The sequence below is a fragment of the Leiobunum rupestre genome, chromosome 3 (assembly GCF_980474605.1).
Source record: "Leiobunum rupestre chromosome 3, qqLeiRupe1.1.hap1, whole genome shotgun sequence".
NCBI lineage: Eukaryota > Metazoa > Arthropoda > Arachnida > Opiliones > Sclerosomatidae > Leiobunum > Leiobunum rupestre.
In genome coordinates this window covers 67,850,662-67,871,488 of record NC_143386.1, presented here as the reverse complement: position 1 = coordinate 67,871,488, position 20,827 = coordinate 67,850,662, and the positions used below count along the sequence as shown (strand labels likewise).

At 34.6% G+C, this 20,827-nt stretch overlaps 1 protein-coding gene across 1 annotated transcript in view; it reads left to right on the top strand.

Annotated features, from left to right (window-relative positions):
• Positions 1-17,729, top strand: part of LOC149954439 (pyruvate dehydrogenase phosphatase regulatory subunit, mitochondrial-like) — a 30,379-nt gene extending 12,650 nt beyond the window's left edge. Inside the window, exons 6-16 of the mRNA XM_090169059.1 lie at positions 462-576; positions 1,468-1,620; positions 3,751-3,875; positions 8,890-9,082; positions 9,757-9,915; positions 12,773-12,900; positions 13,857-13,993; positions 14,105-14,294; positions 15,248-15,337; positions 16,046-16,213; positions 17,041-17,729. Coding sequence (XP_090025185.1) covers positions 462-576; positions 1,468-1,620; positions 3,751-3,875; positions 8,890-9,082; positions 9,757-9,915; positions 12,773-12,900; positions 13,857-13,993; positions 14,105-14,294; positions 15,248-15,337; positions 16,046-16,213; positions 17,041-17,337 — 1,755 coding nt within the window. The 3' untranslated portion in view covers positions 17,338-17,729. The remainder of the gene's footprint in view (positions 1-461; positions 577-1,467; positions 1,621-3,750; positions 3,876-8,889; positions 9,083-9,756; positions 9,916-12,772; positions 12,901-13,856; positions 13,994-14,104; positions 14,295-15,247; positions 15,338-16,045; positions 16,214-17,040) is intronic.
• Positions 17,730-20,827: the final 3,098 nt, after the last annotated feature.

Genomic DNA, 20,827 nt, shown 5'->3' with positions numbered 1-20,827 from the left:
ATAGGTCTATAATATTGTTCCATAAGTAGGTCTCTTGGGGAAATATTTCGCAGATTGACGTCATCAGAGAAGAAAATCGCCCCTAGCGAGGAGTTATCAAACACTAAATAGCGACTGAGCCCGCTATAGAGTCAGTGTCGCGAATTGTTGCATGCCACGAAAAGGTTTTATACTTATGGAATACTATTATACCGACTTACATCTATGCTACTGAGACATTAAATTTTAACAGTTTACATTACTACAATCAAGAATTAGTTGATTTCTACTGTTTGGAGCTGATTTTTAGCATCTCTCCCAATCATTCTCACTATCGAAGATTAAGCTACTTCCGCCTAAAAGAATCAAATCGGCGGGTTATCTCGTTGGTCCACTAAAACTTAAGACTTCAAACGCGATTAAAGCTCACGCCGGGGCCGATTTTCCACAGTGTATTATCTTTGGTTCTTTTTTGGTTTCAGTGGTCAAAAGACTTGGCACTGAAGACTGAACCAAAAGTGCACATTCCTTTACAACCAATTGAACACTTCTATCTAGTCACGAAACCTATAAATGGTGTTGGAACGATGTGCCCTGGTGAGTGTATAAATACTGCGAAAATGGGCGTATTTTGGGGTGAAAGTTAGAGTTTGAACCCCCTTGATATGTTGAGGGCCGGAGGAGGTTAACACCAATTATGCTGAAGAGAGCACCACACAACACTAGAGGACTTTACTGCTTCTATTTGATAACGGCGAGCAGCGCATGCTCCGCAACATGTGTTAATGGGAACGTGCCGCGTAGCATGCGCCGCGCGCCATTATCAAATAGAAGCGGGAAAGACTCTGAGTGTTGTGTGGCACCTAGGAGCAACAAACACAACACCCCACACAAGGAGAACGCAACCCGTCAAAAGTCGTGGATTTTCTTGTGTACATTTTGTGCTGCCGTCGGAAGGGGAAAATTCGGAAATTGTCTCCCCCCCCCGCCCGTAAAGCGTTCAGCGTAAAGGCTCGTGACGCTCGTCCAATGAAATTCGTACGCAACCCTTCGTTAGCGTGTTTAAAGGCTAGCTGCGTTCTCCTTGTGTTTGTTGCTCCTAGGTGGCACCTAGGAGCAACAAACACAAGGAGAACGCAGCTAGCCTTTTAAACACTTCAACGCAGTGTTGTGTACAAATGTCATTGGACGAGCCTTTACGCTGAGCGTTTTATGGAAAGGGGGAAAACAATTTTCGAATTTTCCCCTTCCGACGGCAGCAGGCGCTAACGCGTCTTACCAATGAAAACTGTGCACAAGAAAATGCACGACTTTTGTGTGGGGTGCTGTTTTTGTTGCTCCTAGGTGCACCATCTTCATGTCAGTCGGTGTAAAAATCTTCAACATGATCAACTCACCGACGACTCCCCCAAATTTAAATCCGGGGCTGAGAACTTTCAATTCCTAAATTGGCGGAAGTAAAGTATTTCAGTTATTCTATAAATCCAGTTGTAAACGACCCTGATTCGTGTTCCTACCTGCGAGAGTGGAGCGGGGGATTTCTGGTGGGAGTGTTCGACCAGCGCTCTTTGCCGGCGTTTCCCGATGGACCGCCCAGTGACTTTCAATTTCAACTTTTCGAAGAAAACTGGGACCATTTCCGTAAGTTCTCTTTCGTTACAAAAAACATACTTACGGAACAACCTGGGACTGCAGCTTATAACTTAAATTTTGGCTCCATCTTGATTTTAGGTCTAGAGCTCCATCTCTTAACATTATTCACAAATATCATAAAATAAATACATTTATGCCATTTAATATAATATTTTCAAATATTATTATATAGCATATAAATTACGTTTCATTGATATTACTTTGATGGTTTCATATATAAAATAATTTTACTCGTTAATTGGTAATTGTGAAAGTTGCCTGGGTTAATACTTCCAATAGACGGTAGAAACTGAGTCTTACAAAAACTAATTGGTAGAGCTACATGGAAATGAAAAATTAAACCCGTGCCTAAATCGGTTCTTAACGTTACATAGAAATTATATTCTAACGGTTACTACCCTTGAATAAGTATATCTGACAGATAAATCGTGGTAGCTATTCCTTCCATTAGAGTTAACTAGATTTGAACGACCTCGTACAGCGATCACTAGCATAGTATGAGGGATAATATGAAAATCTTACAGGGAGTATTAAATCATATTTCTGCCACCAGGTTTATTAAAAGCCACGGGTAACTACTAACTGGCGTTAGCAACGTTAAAATCAAGACGTACCTGAGTTAATTGATGATTTTTCGATTTAGAATATACTACCTTAAAACAAGTGTCGTTTACAAAAGCATCACGCTTGAACCTAATTTCATGAAAAACAAGCTGGCCAGCCAAAATAAGAGTTGGTCCATGGAGAAATAACAGGAGGGCCGAATCAGCCTTTGGGCTGTGTCAGTTTATTTTGAAAGCAGATGCTAGCGTCATCTGTCGGTCGTACTAAATAGCGCGGTAAATTTAAACTTCTCCCGTTATTCCTCCATGGTTTGTCTATGATATTATTCATTTTCAATTTGAAGACGTGGAATGGCTCAGCTGTAAAAGTTCCTGGCCACGATGGTATTTTAAGAAACACGGACTTTCTCCAAGACTGTTTGTTTAAATATCGTTGTAGCCTGCTTAAAGTAACAATTGGTTTCGATTCCTGACCACAAACTTATTATAAATTATATCAATTAATTTTAATTTAATCTATAAATAATAAAAATCTTACAGAAGAAATTGTCTTTTAGAAACGTATTAATTAAGTTTAACGTAAATGTTTTATAGAATAAATTGACGTGAATTAGTTCATAAAAACGTAATGAAAGACGGACTTTCCCCCAAAGTGTTTTTGTTCAATAGACAAGCGGCAAAATTATAAATCCTCTTCGAATTAATTTAAATCTAACACGAAATCCCTATATATATAAATAAGAACCAAAATGTAAAACTGTTTTAACTATTAATATACGCGTTCGCTTCAGCTGAATTTCTAATTTTCAATTCTGCTTAATGTGTCGGGTTCTGTGCTAGAACACTCGCCTGCCAAGCAAGAGGGTAAGGGTTCAAATCCCAACCGACGCTTTCGCAAATTGATAATAAAATGTATACCTTAAACATTTGGTGGAAATCCTGCCATTAGTGTGCTAAGACGTTTAACGTAACCCTTAGCGCTCGGTCCGTCCCAAAATTTCATAAATATAAATTGGAGGGTAGATAACACGCACACACATCACAACACGAATTTGAATGCAGGCGTTTTAAAAACAATAAACCCTTTTCCAAAATTCGAGGAACTACAAACGCGGTTTTTATAACACCTTACCCCGAAATAAATGTGGGTGCAGAGATCAAATTTTGCCTGGTTCCGACATACCAATATCTATGATAGTCGTAAATCATAGAGCACGTGGCGCCATCTAAGTACACTGACAGTTATATTTTGGAAATAAAGGCTTGCCAAAATGCTCGTTTAACTATAAATGTAGCTTTTACTTTTAACTAACTAAATTAAACTTTTATTTATTAATTAAAAAATTTAAAATATATCATCATAAACGTGAAAAGTGGTAGAAATCAGCTCGGTGGTAAGTCGCGAAGCGGTGAGGGTAGCAGACGTACTGTCCAAAAATGTTCCCCTGGGAATTTTTTTAGGATCCTTTGTGCGGTAAATTGACTATTTCAGAATATTAAATTTATGAATAATTGTTTATCTTTTAAATTTTGAGCCAACTTTCTATGATTTCAGAAAAATATTTCGAGCCGGTAATTCACCGTTTTCCTTTCTTGAACGAAGTCGAAATACGCCAAAAGACCAATGGTCCCGAAAGTTTCACACCCGACGCCAAATTATTTATCGGAGAAACTCCAGAGGTAAATATTTCTTATTAATCATTTAAAATCCTACTTATTGTAACCTGGCCACCATTAACAATATTACTTTACAAGTCGTTTACCTACTTTTTTGAGGGCTAACACCAACGAAGAAAGCCCAGTGAAATTTAACTATAATTTAAATAAGTATTATTAATAATAAGTAATTTATTTAACATTTAGGTTATTTTCATTTTTCAATAATAATTATAAAATATTGTGGTAATAGCTGTTGGTGTTTGTTATATCTCTGGGGAGAGCTACTGAATTTTTTACTTTATACTTAGGTTTCCGGACTGAAACAAAAGCCTAAGTTCTATTGCTAGAATTGTTTTCCTTTTAACTATTTTAATAGTTCCCGATCGCGTCGAAGTGATGATTTATCAAATTTTCTATCTTACAAGAAAAACACTGTTAACGACTACGAAAATTAATTTTATTTACTAGCAACCAATTTTTGACCATTAGGGTCTTTCCAAGAGAAAGGTTTATACAGTTCTGCCCTTCCTCGCTCTCTGGGGTATCGAAGAAAACTCCGCGTCACCATGAAAAAGAGGGGGGCCGATGGCCAATATCCGTTGCAGGTGTGCAAAACGATATTGCGGTGGAAATTTTGGTGACGCACTTGGAGTTTTCTGGGTTTTATCCAGAGAGCGTGGAAGGTTTTCAAACACAATACAATAAAATAAAAATACAATAATACACTGAAAATATACATATATACAAGGGTTTTTACAAATGTTGGGAATATTATTAAGGGTTACAATTGTTTAGAATTATTAGTTTTAGTGTTTCATATTTTTAATTTAAGGTTCAATTTATATTTAAGATTAATTTTATAGGTTCAATTTATATTTAAGATTAATTTTATAGGTTCAATTTATATTTAAGATTAAGTTTATAGTAATTAATGAGTGTGATTTTAATATTTAACACTCCCCCGGTAATACTGAAAGTATTACCAGGTTGAGCACTAATTTATTTCTAGGTTACACAAATGTTGCGCGGCTCGCTTAATGAAAGTTCCGTTTTTTGTTTTAATTACACACATCCTATTTTTACCTCCGCGACCCTCATCAACTTCACTTATTACACCCATTCTCCACATATGACGTGGTAATTTATCTTCATAAATTAATACTACATCACCAATTTTTAATTTTACATCGTTTTTAGCCAGTTGTGAGTGGTGCGCGGACCTTAATTCCATTATATAAACTCGTTGCCACCATTAAAAATTAAAAATTAAAATGTACCAACTACACGTGTTGAACTAACAAAGCGGTTAAAACACCGAGAAAATGTGTTAAATGATGTTTGGAAAAGGTGGGTTCAATTTATATTTAAGATTAATTTTATAGGTTCAATTTATATTTAAGATTAATTTTATAGGTTCAATTTATATTTAAGATTAAGTTTATAGTAATTAATGAGTGTGATTTTAATATTTAACAGTGTTAGCCTGTTTCACGTGTTATCAATTATAAGACATGACTCCTCAAAATTCAGGGCGCATATTCAGGCCCGGGCGGCTAACTGGCGATCGCCGGTCAGATCAGGGCCAACTTAAATTAGGGGCCAAAGAGGCTTTAATGGGAAATGGGGCCAACAAGATTTCATAGCCAGTGGGGCCAACTACTAACCAGTCCGGCCCTGCGCATATTTGATGATTAGGAAATGGGTAACCTGTATCTCTTTCAAACACATCGTGTCTCCCTTCATTTTCGATCCATGTCTATGAACTGTATTTTGAAAAGCACAGAGGCTAAATGTAAAAAACAAAAAATATATCCCACCGTTCTTTCTTTTTTAGAAACTAAAAAAAATCGGCCATTTCTTTAAAAGTGTTACAATAAAATGTTGAACAATACGTTGCAGGCATTTTCAAAGTATTTTGAGGAATTAAACTCGACTGGATTTCACAGACGAAAACGCCATTAAAATTTTTCCGTCTAAAATCCTGGGTTCGAAACGCCAACTTCCTCCCTGCCGCAGGGTGTCGCTGATGCTAGAATTTTTCTTGTTGCGTTTTCGATGGAGTTTCACGACTCCCGGCACCTCTAGCCATACCTGAAGCGGTGTCGGCAGCGTTGCCAGACGTACGATAATTATCGCACAGTGCGATAATTTAATCAAAATTTTTAGGGCGTACTATAATTTTCATGGCGTACGATATCGTACCATTATTTCGATAATTCTGCCTCAACGTACTATAATGTACGATAATCTTTAGATTTTTTTAAAAACCTACGAACGATTTATATTTTATTATTAATTTATATAACTTATCTACTTAAAAATGAATGATATACATTTTCTGTACGCGTAGTCCAGAGTGTGAGTTTATTACTCCTAGCTATTACCGCATTTTTTAAAACATTTTTAAACATATTAAGTTCAGTTAATAATGATAATAGACATTTTGTTTATTTCCCTGAAATAAAACTCCTGTAGTGCTTTAAAAATCATCTAAATTCAACGCATTTATGTATGAATTAAAATTTATCGCCAAAAAGAAATGTACGATAATTTTCCAGGAAAATCGATAATTTTTTGGCCTAGATACGATAATTTCAGATTTTCGATCTGGCAACGCTGGGTGTCGGCCTCATTCTGTGAGCCCGAGCCTGAGCTCCAGGGCAGGGCCTATTATCCATTAGGCAGAGTAGGCATGTGCCTATTGGCATTTTTCTAGGGGCGCCAAAACGCTGATAAAGTCCCACGGTATTTGACTTGCCCCTACTCCTACTTCAAACAACGCCGAAAAGGTAAAGAAAAAGACCATCAACTTTTGGGGAAACTAAAATATATTTATTTATTAATTTATTAAAAACCGATACGCACCTACTTAGCTGACCAACCCTTTAGACAATGCCAACCGGCGGCCAATTTTTCTGTGCGTAGAGGCACCGAAAGACAGAAAAGGCTAAAGGTGAGCCCAAGAGCTAGGGGTGCCGCTATTTCTCTAGCTAAGGCGAGTGTAAAGTCTTTTGAAAATTGTTGGTACATAAATTTAATTTAAAATTTCCATTTCACACTCCGACAAATCTCTATTTCAGTTCAGCATGCGAAATCTTTATTGAACGAATTATCTTTCACTAGGAGGAGCAGTGCTCCACACGGCTCTGGCTCCCGAGTCGGATCCAGCGTTGGCAACCTGATCGAATAGAATTATCGTGACAACACCTGAAAATTATCGTATTTCAGCCCTATTTATCGTACCGTTCGTGCGCTTCAAAAATATTTAGACGTCTGACTAACCAGTAGAAAAGGGGGGCGAAATTAAAAGCTGAAGCGGTGCTTCTCTCTCTTTGGAGCACTGATGGCGCGATATTCCTAGGCAAAGAGAATCACCGGCAGCGTTGCCATACGTACTATAATTATGGTACAAATACCATAGTTTTGCATAATATTATAAATGGTACTATTTATTTGAGATCGTACTATAGTTTAATTGTAAACCTATTTCTAAGAATAAACTGAATAAAGAATACTGAATTATCGTACAATTGTCAATATCGTACGTTGTAATATCGCACATCCTACTGAATACAATTGCCGATATCGTACTTTGTGATATCGTGCATCGTACGGAAGGTGAAATTATCGTACAAAACGACAATTATCGTACAGGTTGGCAACGCTGGTTGGATCTCGAGCCAGCTCCAGCTCCAGCCAATTCCGCTCCGGCTGCGGGATATTTCGGAGACGGAACTAGAGCTACGGCTCCGGCTCCCCTTGTGATAAAACCAGCTCTAGGAGCCGTTTCCACTTAGATTAAGCCGGCTCCAATACTTTTCTTTTCTATATTTATAAGTGTATCTACATCGGTTAAAAAGACGGTTAACATAAAAAATCTGAGATTCTGTCGGTGCGTTGCTGTGGTCTTTGAAATTCCCATAGACCAATTTCGGCGAACGCCAAAAGCCCAGCTTTTTGTTTTCTCTATTCAAGGGCCTTTGAAAACCTAGCTTTATTTCGAGTGGAAAACTGCTATCGGTTTAATTATCAGATTCCGTAAACAGATCTATAAACATTTAGACTAGCGAGCTTAAATTGAACTAAAATTTGCTGAAGGACGTTTATTCTTCTACAAAAAATATGGTTTTCAAAAAAAATTCTTAAAAATTCGTCATAGGCCCCCACTATCGATATTCGGTTCGAATCTACACTGTTCGGTTATTTTAACAACAGATTTTTCCGTCCGTTTAAAACATATCCAGTTTAAATATTTTTTCTAACAATGTTGTATAATTAATATCTTAACACTACTTGTCTACTTCCCTTCTAGCGCATACGCTAAATGGTAATAACCAGAAGGAATTGGGGGAGTTCTTTTTTAGCAGAATGAGTGGTGTATAATCACATGAATTTTGGCTCCAGCTCTGGCCTTGGAGCCGGATCTGCGGAGCACTAGATAGGAAAAACGCTAAAGGACGATGTATGGTGGATCAACAAATTTCCCGTTTTTGCCGCAAGGAGCACTATAGTTTGACGTTCAGGGTTAAACGTCTGTAGGAGCCTATTTCTTTCGCCTTATGTGTACAAAGTTGCACATCTAGGCTAGACTCGTGCTCACGTCATTAAGCGTTTTTCGTAAGGTCGGGTTCACAGAATTCAACCGAGACCTTTCAGGTTTGTAAGGGTTAATGACTCTCCCGCGGGCTTTCCTTCAAGCTTAGTAGCCATAATGATACGTTCAAAGAAAATTCTACCAACACTTGACCGCGAAGTCTTCTGTAGTGCAAATTTGGCGGAGTGCGAAAAGGAGATTTAAGATTCAACTATCCCCACAATTACAACCGAAAGTTTTAAATTGCTGTGTACGTCCTTCAAGATTTATAATGATGATGTAAACCTGATTGAGCACTACGATAATATTTTATGTGTAAACAACTGAAGTGTTGAGTTCAAAAGTTTTAACTTTTTAAAACTACTTGGTTCTACCAGACACGTTAGATATTACTAACAGGAGTATAGATCCTGAGTGACTTAATTACATTCCTGGAGACAGGTTCGAGGTTTCTACGTTGCCAGCGGAATGAACTCTTCGGGAATCGCTCTGGCTGGCGGCGTTGGACGATCTCTCGCCGAAATAATCATTGACGGAAAAACGTCCACCAATTGCTCAGAGCTGGACATCAAACGATGTTTTGAACATCAAACCAGTCGTGACTATTTATACAATCGTGGAGAAGAAATTGTAGGTACGTACTGGCAGAAGTCTATTATCTTGGGAGACCAATCCATCTAATCATAAGTAACGTAATAAGTATAAGTATGACACTTGCTATTGTTTTAAAGCTAACTTCCTGGGCGAACCTTGTTCTGACACCGACACCGTCGCCAAGCTCCGACTTGGACTTGCATTCAAACTGAGTACCGTGTTGTCGTCCTTGGTAGTAATTTATTTAAACTGGGGCATATTTAGACACTAGGGGGCTCTGAGCCGAGAACTAAGTAGGTAAATTGCGCAATAGCTCTGAAAATTAGTTCCGTGATATTTTTTCCTAATTGACATACTTATTGTTATTATATTACTTATGACCTAATTTATAAAAATGAAACGTACGTACACCTACGCAAACTATGATATCTGAGGTATATATAATTGAATATACCAATAATAGGGAAAAGTTTGCAAAAACCTTGCGAATAATAGTATATTTTTGCAAACTATGATATCTGCAGTAAATAGAATTGAAATTATCAATATCTGATAAAATATTGCAAAAATCTTGCGCAAATTAGTATTTGATTTGCAAACTATTGGCTATTTCTGAAAATATCAAAACTTGCGTAAAGTTTGCAAAAAGAGTTTGCTTGCAAAAATTAGTATGTCCCCATAAAATGTAAAATTACTTTTGTTATATTATTTCAGGGAAACATTACATTCTTTCGTATCCGAAGCAAAGTCAGTACGCCACGGCTAGAAATGTTCGAATGTCGGCTTTGTACGGCCGTCACAAATGGCGAGGTGCCGTGTTTGGAGCAATCAACGAGTACGAAGTGCCACTCTGGTATCCGAAATGTCACGAAGGTTGGTGCTTTTCTAAAGTTGCGAAACAGAAATAGGTTGAAAATATATTTAATTAAAGGCCGGTTTAAAAAAAAAACAAATCCCAAGAACAACTTGGCAAGTGGTTTAGGAATATCCTTTTTTATACTCTAAAGCTTTTAAAAAGCTATTTGCGTTAGAAATTGTTTATAATAATGGTTACCACAATTTTAAACCAGCCTTTAATTAAACATGTTGTTGGATCGCTGTCGAAGTTGCGTTATTAATAATCGCTTGGTGCATTTTAGGTGTTTCCCAATTTCGACGAAAGTTTGTAAACGCGATAACTTCTCAACCGTTGGTTGTAGAGGGAAAATTTTTCCACTTTCTAAATATGAATCGACCATTGTGAATTCAAAAACGCGCGAGTCAGTGCCGTAGAACCAATATTTAAAAAGTTGTCAAAAAGGAGTTTTGACGGTAGCTGCCAAAACTATTAATTTTTGGTGGACGAAACCGATAAATAACGAAAGATATTGGAAAATAAATAATAGTTGCAATTGGTTTCATCGATCTATCTATTATAGTTTTCTAGCAGAATTAAAAAGAGGGCAAAAATTTCACCTGTCGAAGACTTTTTAAACAGAGTGTACATAAACTAGTATTCGTTAGGATGTCGTGCTACTAGGTTTTCGCTACAGCAGAGTACACAACGACGAAATAGTAAGCGTGAACTCGAGGCCTACTGACATTTTACTCATTCCTTTAGATTTGTCCAACACATTTCTTTTCTTCGTGTATCCTGACTTATTTTAAAAGATAGAAAGCGAATGCTCTATCAACCTTCCGAACCATCACTAGCCGATAATTCCTCGACGAATTCGGACTCGTCTCGTCCAATGGTAAGGCGAGTTTTAGCGGGAGGCGTTACTTTAAGTCACTTTTAGTTTTTTATCACCGCGAGTCTCAGCATGCTCAAGCCTACGCTCTCTTTACGTATAAGGTATACTGATATTGGATAGCTTAGCCTCGTGCGTGTTGAAAACTGTGGGTGGAATAGATATTGTACGTGTTTTTCGCGGGGAAGCAAGTATGGTAATTTTATTAAAAAAAATATTAAAATGGTGTACCTCTTCGCTTTTTCGTGTTACATGCGACATTTTTTAAAAATTAAAATTGTTATGGAAGTATATGGTCCTTGTTTTTATAATTAGATAATTTTGATATTATAATAAAGTATATTTATTTTAATTATATAATTTTGATATTATAATAAAGTATATTTATTTTAATTATATAATTTTGATATTATAATAAAGTATATTTATTTTAATTATATAATTTTGATATTATAATAAAGTATATTTCTTTTAATTATATAATTTTGATATTATAATAAAGTATATTTATTTTAATTATATAATTTTTATAGTATTATAAAGTATATTTATTTTAATTATATAATTTTTATAGTATAATAAAGTTTATTTATTTTAATTATATAATTTTTATAGTATAATAAAGTTTATTTATTTTAATTATATAATTTTTATAGTATAAGAAAGTATATTTATTTTAATTGTATAATTTTGATAGTATAATAAAGTATATTTAAGTATATTTTTTTAATTATATAATTTTGATAGTATAATAAAGTATATTTATTTTAATTATATAATTTTGATAGTATAATAAAGTATATTTATTTTAATTATATAATTTTGATAGTATAATAAAGTATATTTATTTTAATTATATAATTTTGATAGTATAATAAAGTATATTTATTTTAATTATATAATTTTTATAGTTTAATAAAGTATATTTATTTTAATTATATAATTTTTATAGTATAATAAAGTATATTTATTTTAATTATTTTATAGTATATTTATTTTAAATATTTTATAGTATATTTATTTTAATTATTTTATAATATATTTATTTTAATTATTTTATAGCATATTTATTTTAATTATTTTATAGCATATTTATTTTAATTATTTTAAGGTATTTTATTTTTTTTTATTTTTAGTAATTAATTTTACAGCAATTTATTTTAAAGCAATTTATTTTATAACAATTTCTTTTATAGTAATTTCTTTTACAGTAATATCTTTTTAAGAATTTTCTTTTATACTATTTTTATAGTAATTTCTTCTACTGTGATTTCTTTTACAGTGATTTATTTATAGTAATTTCTTTTAGAGTAATTTCTATTTTAGTGATTTCTTTCATGGTAATTTATTTTTGTGGTAATTTCTTTATGGTATTCTATTTTAAATATTTTCGTTTATAGTTATTTCTTTTATAGTTATTTATTTTAACGTAATTTCTTTTATAGCCTAGTTATTTCTTTTATAGTAATTTATTGGTGTGCCAAATATTAGGTTACACCAAATAATTCGGTCAAATAACAAATCCAATATTCGATTCATCAATTCGAATAGAGCCTGAAAATATTCGCGAATATTCGATTTTACTGATTAAATAGTCGAATATTCGAATATGGAGGTTGAAGTTTTTGGTATTTCGAATAGTTTGAAAACTGGTCGAATAACCGCCGGCTTTTTGGTTATGATTGACGTTCAAGGGCATCAAAGGAGACCCCAATGTACTTGCCCAATATGAAGCTTGGTGTGGCGCTGCAATTGCTAAGCATAGGGCACCTGCATACAGTTCCCTTTTTGAAGCGGATGGCTGTACCTGTACACAATCTGCTGTTGAGTCTCTTATTGGCTTGATTATTTATCTTCACGAATCGATTTGGAATTCGGATACTTGTTCGTAGGCTTTACTTTTTGAGCTGTCGTATGACCGTGGCTAATATCACCCGGTGTAATTTTGAAGAAGTATTTGTCGGAGCAACTTCAATTGAATTATTTTCAATATTTTTTAGAAGTGAGAAACAAATTTACATTTGCCAAGCCACAATGGTTTGACAGTGTACAAGCGGAATGCGAAGAAGTCAGGAACGGTGTTGCAGTTGCAGATGTTACTGGGCTGTGGGGAGCTGTCTCAATTTCCGTAAGGAAACCCTTCAATTCGCAAATTTATATTTAAATTAATAGATTTTCGCAAATCAGCTAAAAAGACCCATTTATTTTATAATTCTTCCTATATTTCAATACTTTCCTTTATTTTTTTTAACTTAACCATTTTTCCTATATTTGGATATTATTTTGTATTACGTGCGGTTTTTTCGAATTTCCCGCGTTCTTAGTTCGCAATACAGATGGCGCTCAATGTACTAAATCACTTTGATGAAATGTAAACTGCTTCTCCAAAGAACTGCACTAAACTGAATTGAGAATATCGTTATCTGCTTATTGATCTGACTTCACTATATTACCACAAATTTAAATTTTATTTATGCAAAATTTCCTATATGTCCCTATATTATCAAAGATAATATAATTTTCCTATAAATCGACTGTTGAATTTCCTATATTCCTATAATTTTTTTGGGGTTTTTCAGTGGTCACCCTTCCCATTTTAAACTTTGCTTTCTTGTAAATACCCGAAAAAAATATTTAAGAACCTCAAAATTGGCGATCCGTACAAAACGCTTCTGGTCGGAGGTACCTTTCAGCAACACTAAAGGAAAACGGCTTGTCTTCTACTTCTGCCAGCGGTTGGTGGGAAAGTGTACTAATATACAGAATACCTAAAAAAAAACAAGCCGCGAGAAAACCGTTGAGCACTATAATAATTAGACAAACTATTTTATACTAAGTAAATTTTTTCCTATTAAATAATTCATATATTATGGTCAGTAGTGAACGTCATGTATCTTAACATGACATTACAAGGAACCAACCAGAAACAAGGGCCACCCAATTACTACGGTGATTGTTACTTTCGCAACTGGTTTTCCAGGGTATCATAGCGCCTTGCATGGAGCTAACACTTCCTTTTATTTTATCTTACGTCGCAACGGGGGGTACATGAATTTAACTAATTTAATAATTATATTCGGACAGGGTTCGAAAAATTTAATAGACAACCTATTTTACACCGACATTACTCTACCAGTGGGAGGTCTTAGTCAAACTGGCATGTTACAACAAAATGGACAATTTGTGTCAGAATGCATTCTTCTGCACCAAACAAACAATAAGTACGTTTTAATACCCACTTCTTTTTACAAATATCCATTAGTTATATTTATGTCAGTCTTTTGAAACGTAGTTTTAAACCATGTTTCGCTAATTTCAGTTTATATTTACAGATATTTGTTATTCTATCCAATGGCTACGCAAACTAATATTATCCATTGGCTTCGTGTTTGTTTACGAGGAAAGGATATATCCGCGACTGACATATCATCGAAATATACATTTCTGCTATTAACTGGGACAAAGGTTCAAAATATTCTTGACGACCTACGAGTGCCTTCGCCGTATCCCGATATGTCTAACGCAAGTGATTTTACCTTGAACATTTACAAACTTCACGCGAAGCTTGTATATTGAGATAAACCATAGGCCTATAATTATATACCATAAGCATGTCAGCTAGTCGAAATAATTACTGAGGAGGGACGTAGATTTCACGTCATACTAAGTATGTCAATGGAAGTTGTATCTATGATGGGTCGACAAAACATTTATGTCAAAAGATTTAAAACAAGTCACTAGGAGACAATTTTTCGATATAGTTCAAAATATAACGCGATCGTCTTACGCCTCGGCACGGCACACAGCTGCTCTATGACGACGAGCCAAAGAGCACGTACTAGGCCAAATATGTGGTCATTCTAGAAATAGGTCTGGTAGTGAAATTTTAACACATGGAAGATAGGGAACTGACACATTTATGTGAAACATAAATATCCATGGTCTTCATACCATATGTAACCGAAAACAATAACTAGGAAACTTATAACATTTGTACCAACGTTCGTACAAATGAAATTCGAACAAATGTACCCAAATCGTTGATATTCTCCCAATTAAAGAGTGCAGGCGATTATATTCTTGCAAATAAAAGTCATGAAATTTTTTAATTTTTTGCTGTCAAGATGTAGCCAAATTTTACTCGAGGGTCATACTTTGGTTATTATATAACTTACGGTTTATATACTCTCTTGTATTCCAGTTCTTCAAGAAAGTATTTATAGTTAGGGAAAAATACTATGTTGAGACAATTTTTAACGTTGCTTCCAATACCTCATACTCAAAAAGTACTCTTTCATACCAACCCCCCCTAAAAAATAAATAAGCCGAGTATCAAATTGTTTCCCAAAAACGGGCATCTTCTGAGGCTATTGAAGCACACGCAGTTAACACATAGTTTTTCTTCCAAATTAGAAATAAATCCATTATTAGTTCCGTTATGTCATTTTAAAATTGTGTTTTTTTTTATTGTTTAGGTTGTAACTTTAGGAAGCTCGAAAGATTCCATCGTCTTCCAACACCCATTGATGCCGGAGCCCAACATTTTTGGATGCATTCCGTTTGAGGTATTTTCATCTTTTCAGGTAAAATAGACCTTTCTTTAAATTCCCCTGCTAGGGTTTTAAGATTTTCGAGGGTTTAAAGAAATTTTTCTTATACCAGGAAGGTTCGGAAACAATTAAAAAATTACTTGCTTCTCTGGCAAACCTGCACAGCTTCTTTCTTTAATAAGTGCCAAACCTGAGTCGGTTAGATCTTTCGACAAATCAATATTTACAGTAAAATAACGTTTTATTTTGGATAGCGTAAATATTCCATTCATAATAGGGTTATACTTTGAAATATACATTAGCTTTATACTAAAACTACCAATCAAAATGGCCCGAAGGTAAGTCGAATTTGCAAATTCGAACAACATTCGCAGTTTGAAAGGCCCACTATACATTACTGATGAGAAGTGTTTAGAGAGGGAATTAGCCCTTTCAGTTTACATTGAGCGACGTAGTGCTCAACACGAGAAGTTCGCTGTCTATTTGAGTGAACTTCTCGCTTTGACCACTATGCGTCTCTATGTTCACAAAAAAAGGCATTAATAGAATGGTCTATTAGACATGCTCAGTGGCGGCTTGCGTGTTCAAATCCCCACTTGGGCGTAGCTTTGACTGTGCCAAATTTTCACCCCTTCTCGATCCTCGTGATATTTTACACACTCTAACTTCGTTCCCCTTTAACGGAATTCTTGCTACGATACTGGACGAACATTTATTTTCCAGAATTCTTTGTCAACGTACGAAATACTACTAAGCCATGATGCCAAACCACTCAGTTACTTCGGCTTGGACACACTTAGAATAGAAGATGGGATACCCTGGTGGGGAAATGAGTTAAACGGGCACAGCACACTGCGGTCTGCTGGGAAGAAACAAGATGGAGCCGACGAAGTAAGTCGCCTTATATTTTAAACTAAAAATGGATTATGTTTACCCATTATGGTTGGAATTTTGCTTGAAGGGAATATAAGCTATTTTCTTTCTGTCGCCTCTAATTGAAATTGTAGAGATTCGCCGTGAATAGCGATTTAAAGCATAAACGATAAACGCGACAGGGAATTTGTTTTGCCAATTTGGCTGATATTTTCTGCGTTGGTTCGTTAAACACAGTATCAGATGCCGGCGTTGTTTTGTTGAAATCATACGCTATCATAACAATTATATATCTATTTGACTGAATATTTCTGGATTAGTTGATCAGAACCGCTAGATCAAACCGATAGTTTTCGGTTGATATCCTTCGCCATCTTAAAAAATGGCGTCTGATTCCAAGACTTTGGTTTGGGGGGTACCCAATGGCCTAAAACATTCAAATAAACTTTTCGTTCGAACATCAGTAAATTTTGGGGGTGCCCTGTAGCACACCCTCTACGCGGCTAGAGCACTCAAATTGTGAATTTTAACTAATGGAGAATTTTAGAAAAATGTAATAGAGTTGTTTGCCTCTTAAATTTTTTTGTATGTAAAAATGTAACAATTGCAGACATTTGACAGGTCGGTAATGGCGTTGCGGAAGTGATTGTAGTGAGAATTAGCCTAGCTAGCTAATTGTTAAATATAATTTTTACCATAACCATATAAGACACAGTGTACATCACTTCCATCAGTGGTAAACCCATCGTAAATTGCTTATGTTCACGGTGTTCAGAAATAATAGTCGAGTTATAAAATTTCTAAAAAGTCCTACAAGACTCAAAGATCAATTAATCTTTGTTTAGAACAAGAAGTTTATCGGTCAGTCTATGAATGGGCCGGAAAGCGAGCCAGCCCGGACTTTGATCCGCTTCAGCATCCCCGAAATGAACTGCGACACCGATTTGTGGCCCTGGGGTGGAGAACCAATTCTGCTTAAAGACTCCGCTGACAGCATCGGTTCCGTGACCTCAGTGGCCTACAGCGGCCGAAGAAAAGCCTTCGTCGGCCTGGGATTCGTACCGAGTTCACTCGAATTGAAATCTCCCGAGAAGCTGAATATTATAAGTGCCGGAAAGAAATATCAATTAAGCATTGAGTAATTGTGTATTTAAAATGTCATTGATATCTTTATACATAATAACGCTAAATTAAATGCTATGTATTTTCTTGAAAACAAATCTTACAATTCTGGAAGAATAATTTCCTTACCACGTTTCTAGAAGTTACGGATTTTTTTAAGAGACCTTAAAGAATAATACGATTTGGTCGCTAAAGTAATAAATTTTCATGAAATAAACGGAAAATCTGTAAATATTTTTTACAACAGTTTATAAAAGTTGATACAAATAAAAATAATTCATTTGGTTTAACAGAGAATATGTATACAGTAACGGAGCTAAGGTTTTTTCACAGGTGGGCTAGTTATTTTTTGGCCCCTAAGAATTTTGTGGCCCTTACAACTTTAGTAACCCCTTATAATTTTGTGACTTGCCCTCCCAAATGTCTCTTATAACGTATACATATTTTAAAATTTAACTCAAAGTATAAATTGCATTCTTCTCATTTTTTTTACTGAACTCGTCAAGAACCAACAAAGGATTGTCTCTCAACCTATTAGATAAATTGATTTTGAAAGATTTTTTTCCAGAAAAACGATTCTTGGCGATAAAACAAATTTCTAGAGATAAAGAAAATTCATAAATTCAAATATATGGCATCTTAATTATAAATATGTGGTCCTTTTAATATAAATATGTGTCCCCTCTCAGAAATGCAGGGGGGCTAAAGCCCACTTCAGCCCACTCTTCGCGCCGCTACTGTAGCTATAGCCTCTGTTTTCATGATTCCCGGAAGATAATCTCCCCCTTAATCTAGAGATAGCCCGCGATCGTATCGGATTGCCATCCTCCCTTACCTGGAGAAAGTTTATATAGGCAGAGAGGTGTGGTTTTTCTTCCGGGTAATCGTGAAACAAACTGTGTGTAGCCAAATATTATCTGTTTACTTGAGGGCATTCATTTAGCGATCATTAAAAGTAAGTCATTAGTTTTAATTTTAATTGATATACTTTTCATAATATTTATTATTATAATTGTTATAATTTAAATTATAATAGTGATATAATTAATACATATTTTTAATATTTAGTATAATAATAATAATAATCAGCTAGGCTAATACCCTTGGCACCACCTTAGGCCTAAGTCATCATGCGACTTTTAAAGCCCTTAATTGTATGTAATTACAATATCAAAATTTAAATTTAACATATAATTAGTAACTATTTAAATGAAATATTTTAACATTGAAATTATATTTTTTAATATTGCAACATTACACTTGTATATTATGTAAGGTGTCTGATTTTACTCTGACATCGCAATTTTCTCAATAACAATTGAAATTAGAGTTTGAAATTTTCAGGGTACACAATTTGATTTCTAATTTTCAGAAAATTGTAAAATTATTTTCATGTTTTATTTTTAATTTAGTTTTTGATCGGTAGGTGATAGACGAAAACCTCCAATGATAAAGTTGTAGAGCATACTTGAAAACGTACAAATAAATTTGGTTCCGTCGAAAAAGACGGTGTTTTCAAGAAGATATGAGGTCATGAAAAATAAGAAGCTGGTCATAAAAGGCAATCGCTTTTTTGGGCACATATTTTAAGCGTAACATTTATTCCTCCGTTTGCTGCAACGAACATTTCCACACGATGAAGAATTTCTCAAAATGAACCCTTTTTCGAATTTTATGAAATTTTGAATTAACAATGTTCCCTGTGTTATGCGTATACCTTGAAAATCTCAATTTTATTATTCGCAACGAAAAGTTTCACTAGCGCCACCTAGGGGCGATGAAGCCCAACTACGATCTCAAGGAAACAAATTGGTCAGATAAGGACAGTTAAATATAAACGTGGAGTTTTCTTCTTAATATCATTGTTCAATCAATTAATGATATTAATAAATACTTTTTCTTGTAAAAATCATCAGCATGGAAGAAAGTGGTACGACTCAATACTGAAGGTGAATATTTTTTAAAAAGGAATTTATGAAGTAAGCCTTGACCAATTGCCCACATGATTTTTATGATTGTTTTTGTTTTATAAAAATACAGTTGAAATCAGATTACCATTATCAAAACAAAGTGAATTGTATTCAACAAGAAGAGGAAAACTAAGAAGTTATCATGTAATTTCACTGGAGTATTTGACAAACTGGAAGGTTACAAAATAGAGGCTTTAGTACTTCATTTTCCGAAGATCCAACATCACGTAACTTTGGAACTAAACATTGCAATTTTAGGCCTCTTCGCAGGGCATCTAGTCATTTATTAAAAAAAAAGCAATGGCTGTTAAATAATTGAATTGAAAATTGACAAAGAGTTTGTTCATAAACTTTAGCTTATATTGCAATATGTTTAATTTAGCACTAGCAACTTTTTATGTAAGCAAAGAGTCTTCTCGGGTAAATTGTGCCCTCGTCTTAGTTTTTTGCCCTTAAGCCTTTCTTAATGAAAAGTGAACTAATTAATTTAAACACTCTCACGGTAGACACATCTTCAGTTGGAAGTTCTTTAACTATTTCATTAAGAAGTTCCATTGATTGAATTGAAGTCAAACACACAACAGTTTGTGGCTTCAATATACCGCAGCTAGCAGTTACTTTACAGTTATGTTCACATGCGTATTTACTGTAATTCCTTTTTCCAAAGTACGAATGAAATTAGCATTTTCAATGCATTCAGCTTGATTTTTTCACCAGGTTGAGGTTCTACAAGATGATCCGTAAGCAAATGTTTCTCTAATCTCTTCTCCTCATCATAAATACTCTTTTTTTTCTCCTGGCATTATTCAGAGAGGTTCGTCTATTTAACCATTCATTGTATCTACTAGTTCTGTTTTATGATGCTTTGGTTGATTTTCTGTCATGCATACGAATAGGCAGGTTCTTGGAAGGAATTTCCAAAGGTCTTAAACAATGTGGATACTGCTTGAACTGATCTGTTGATAATTTCAAGATTAAAAAAACTACTACATTTTTTATTAAATACCCCAGCGTAACATTGTCTTTCCTTTCAAGGCTTCAGGAATAGCTTTGCAATTTTCCTTTCTAAAATGCGAATATCAAACAACTATCGTTTTACTATGTGTCCCATTTTCAATGAAACTTCCCAAGCCTTAGCTAATTTTGGTAGCTTTGAATGAAAACGATAAAACCGCATATCTTCCATGGTACCGTTGTTATTACAACCATACAAAGTAACAATTTTTTTGATTTAGTAGTAGATTGTTACGAACGAAATAAACCTAAACGTACGAAATCTTGAATCTACACTATTATGTCGTCTGGTTTGTTTCCTTTAGATCGCGCCATCTTGGAGCGACCGACGCGCCACCTTTTATTTATTTTCGATGCGAATAGTTTTTAAGGAAAATGCGATATCAGAGAAAAATCAAACACCCTATATATACAGAAAACGCATATTACATACACAGGAAGTTTTTTCTTTTGTTTGAGCAAGTGGTTTTTTACGAAAACTACTTAAGTTTTTCAGTATATAATTTTCCAAGTTTTTACCGGTAAA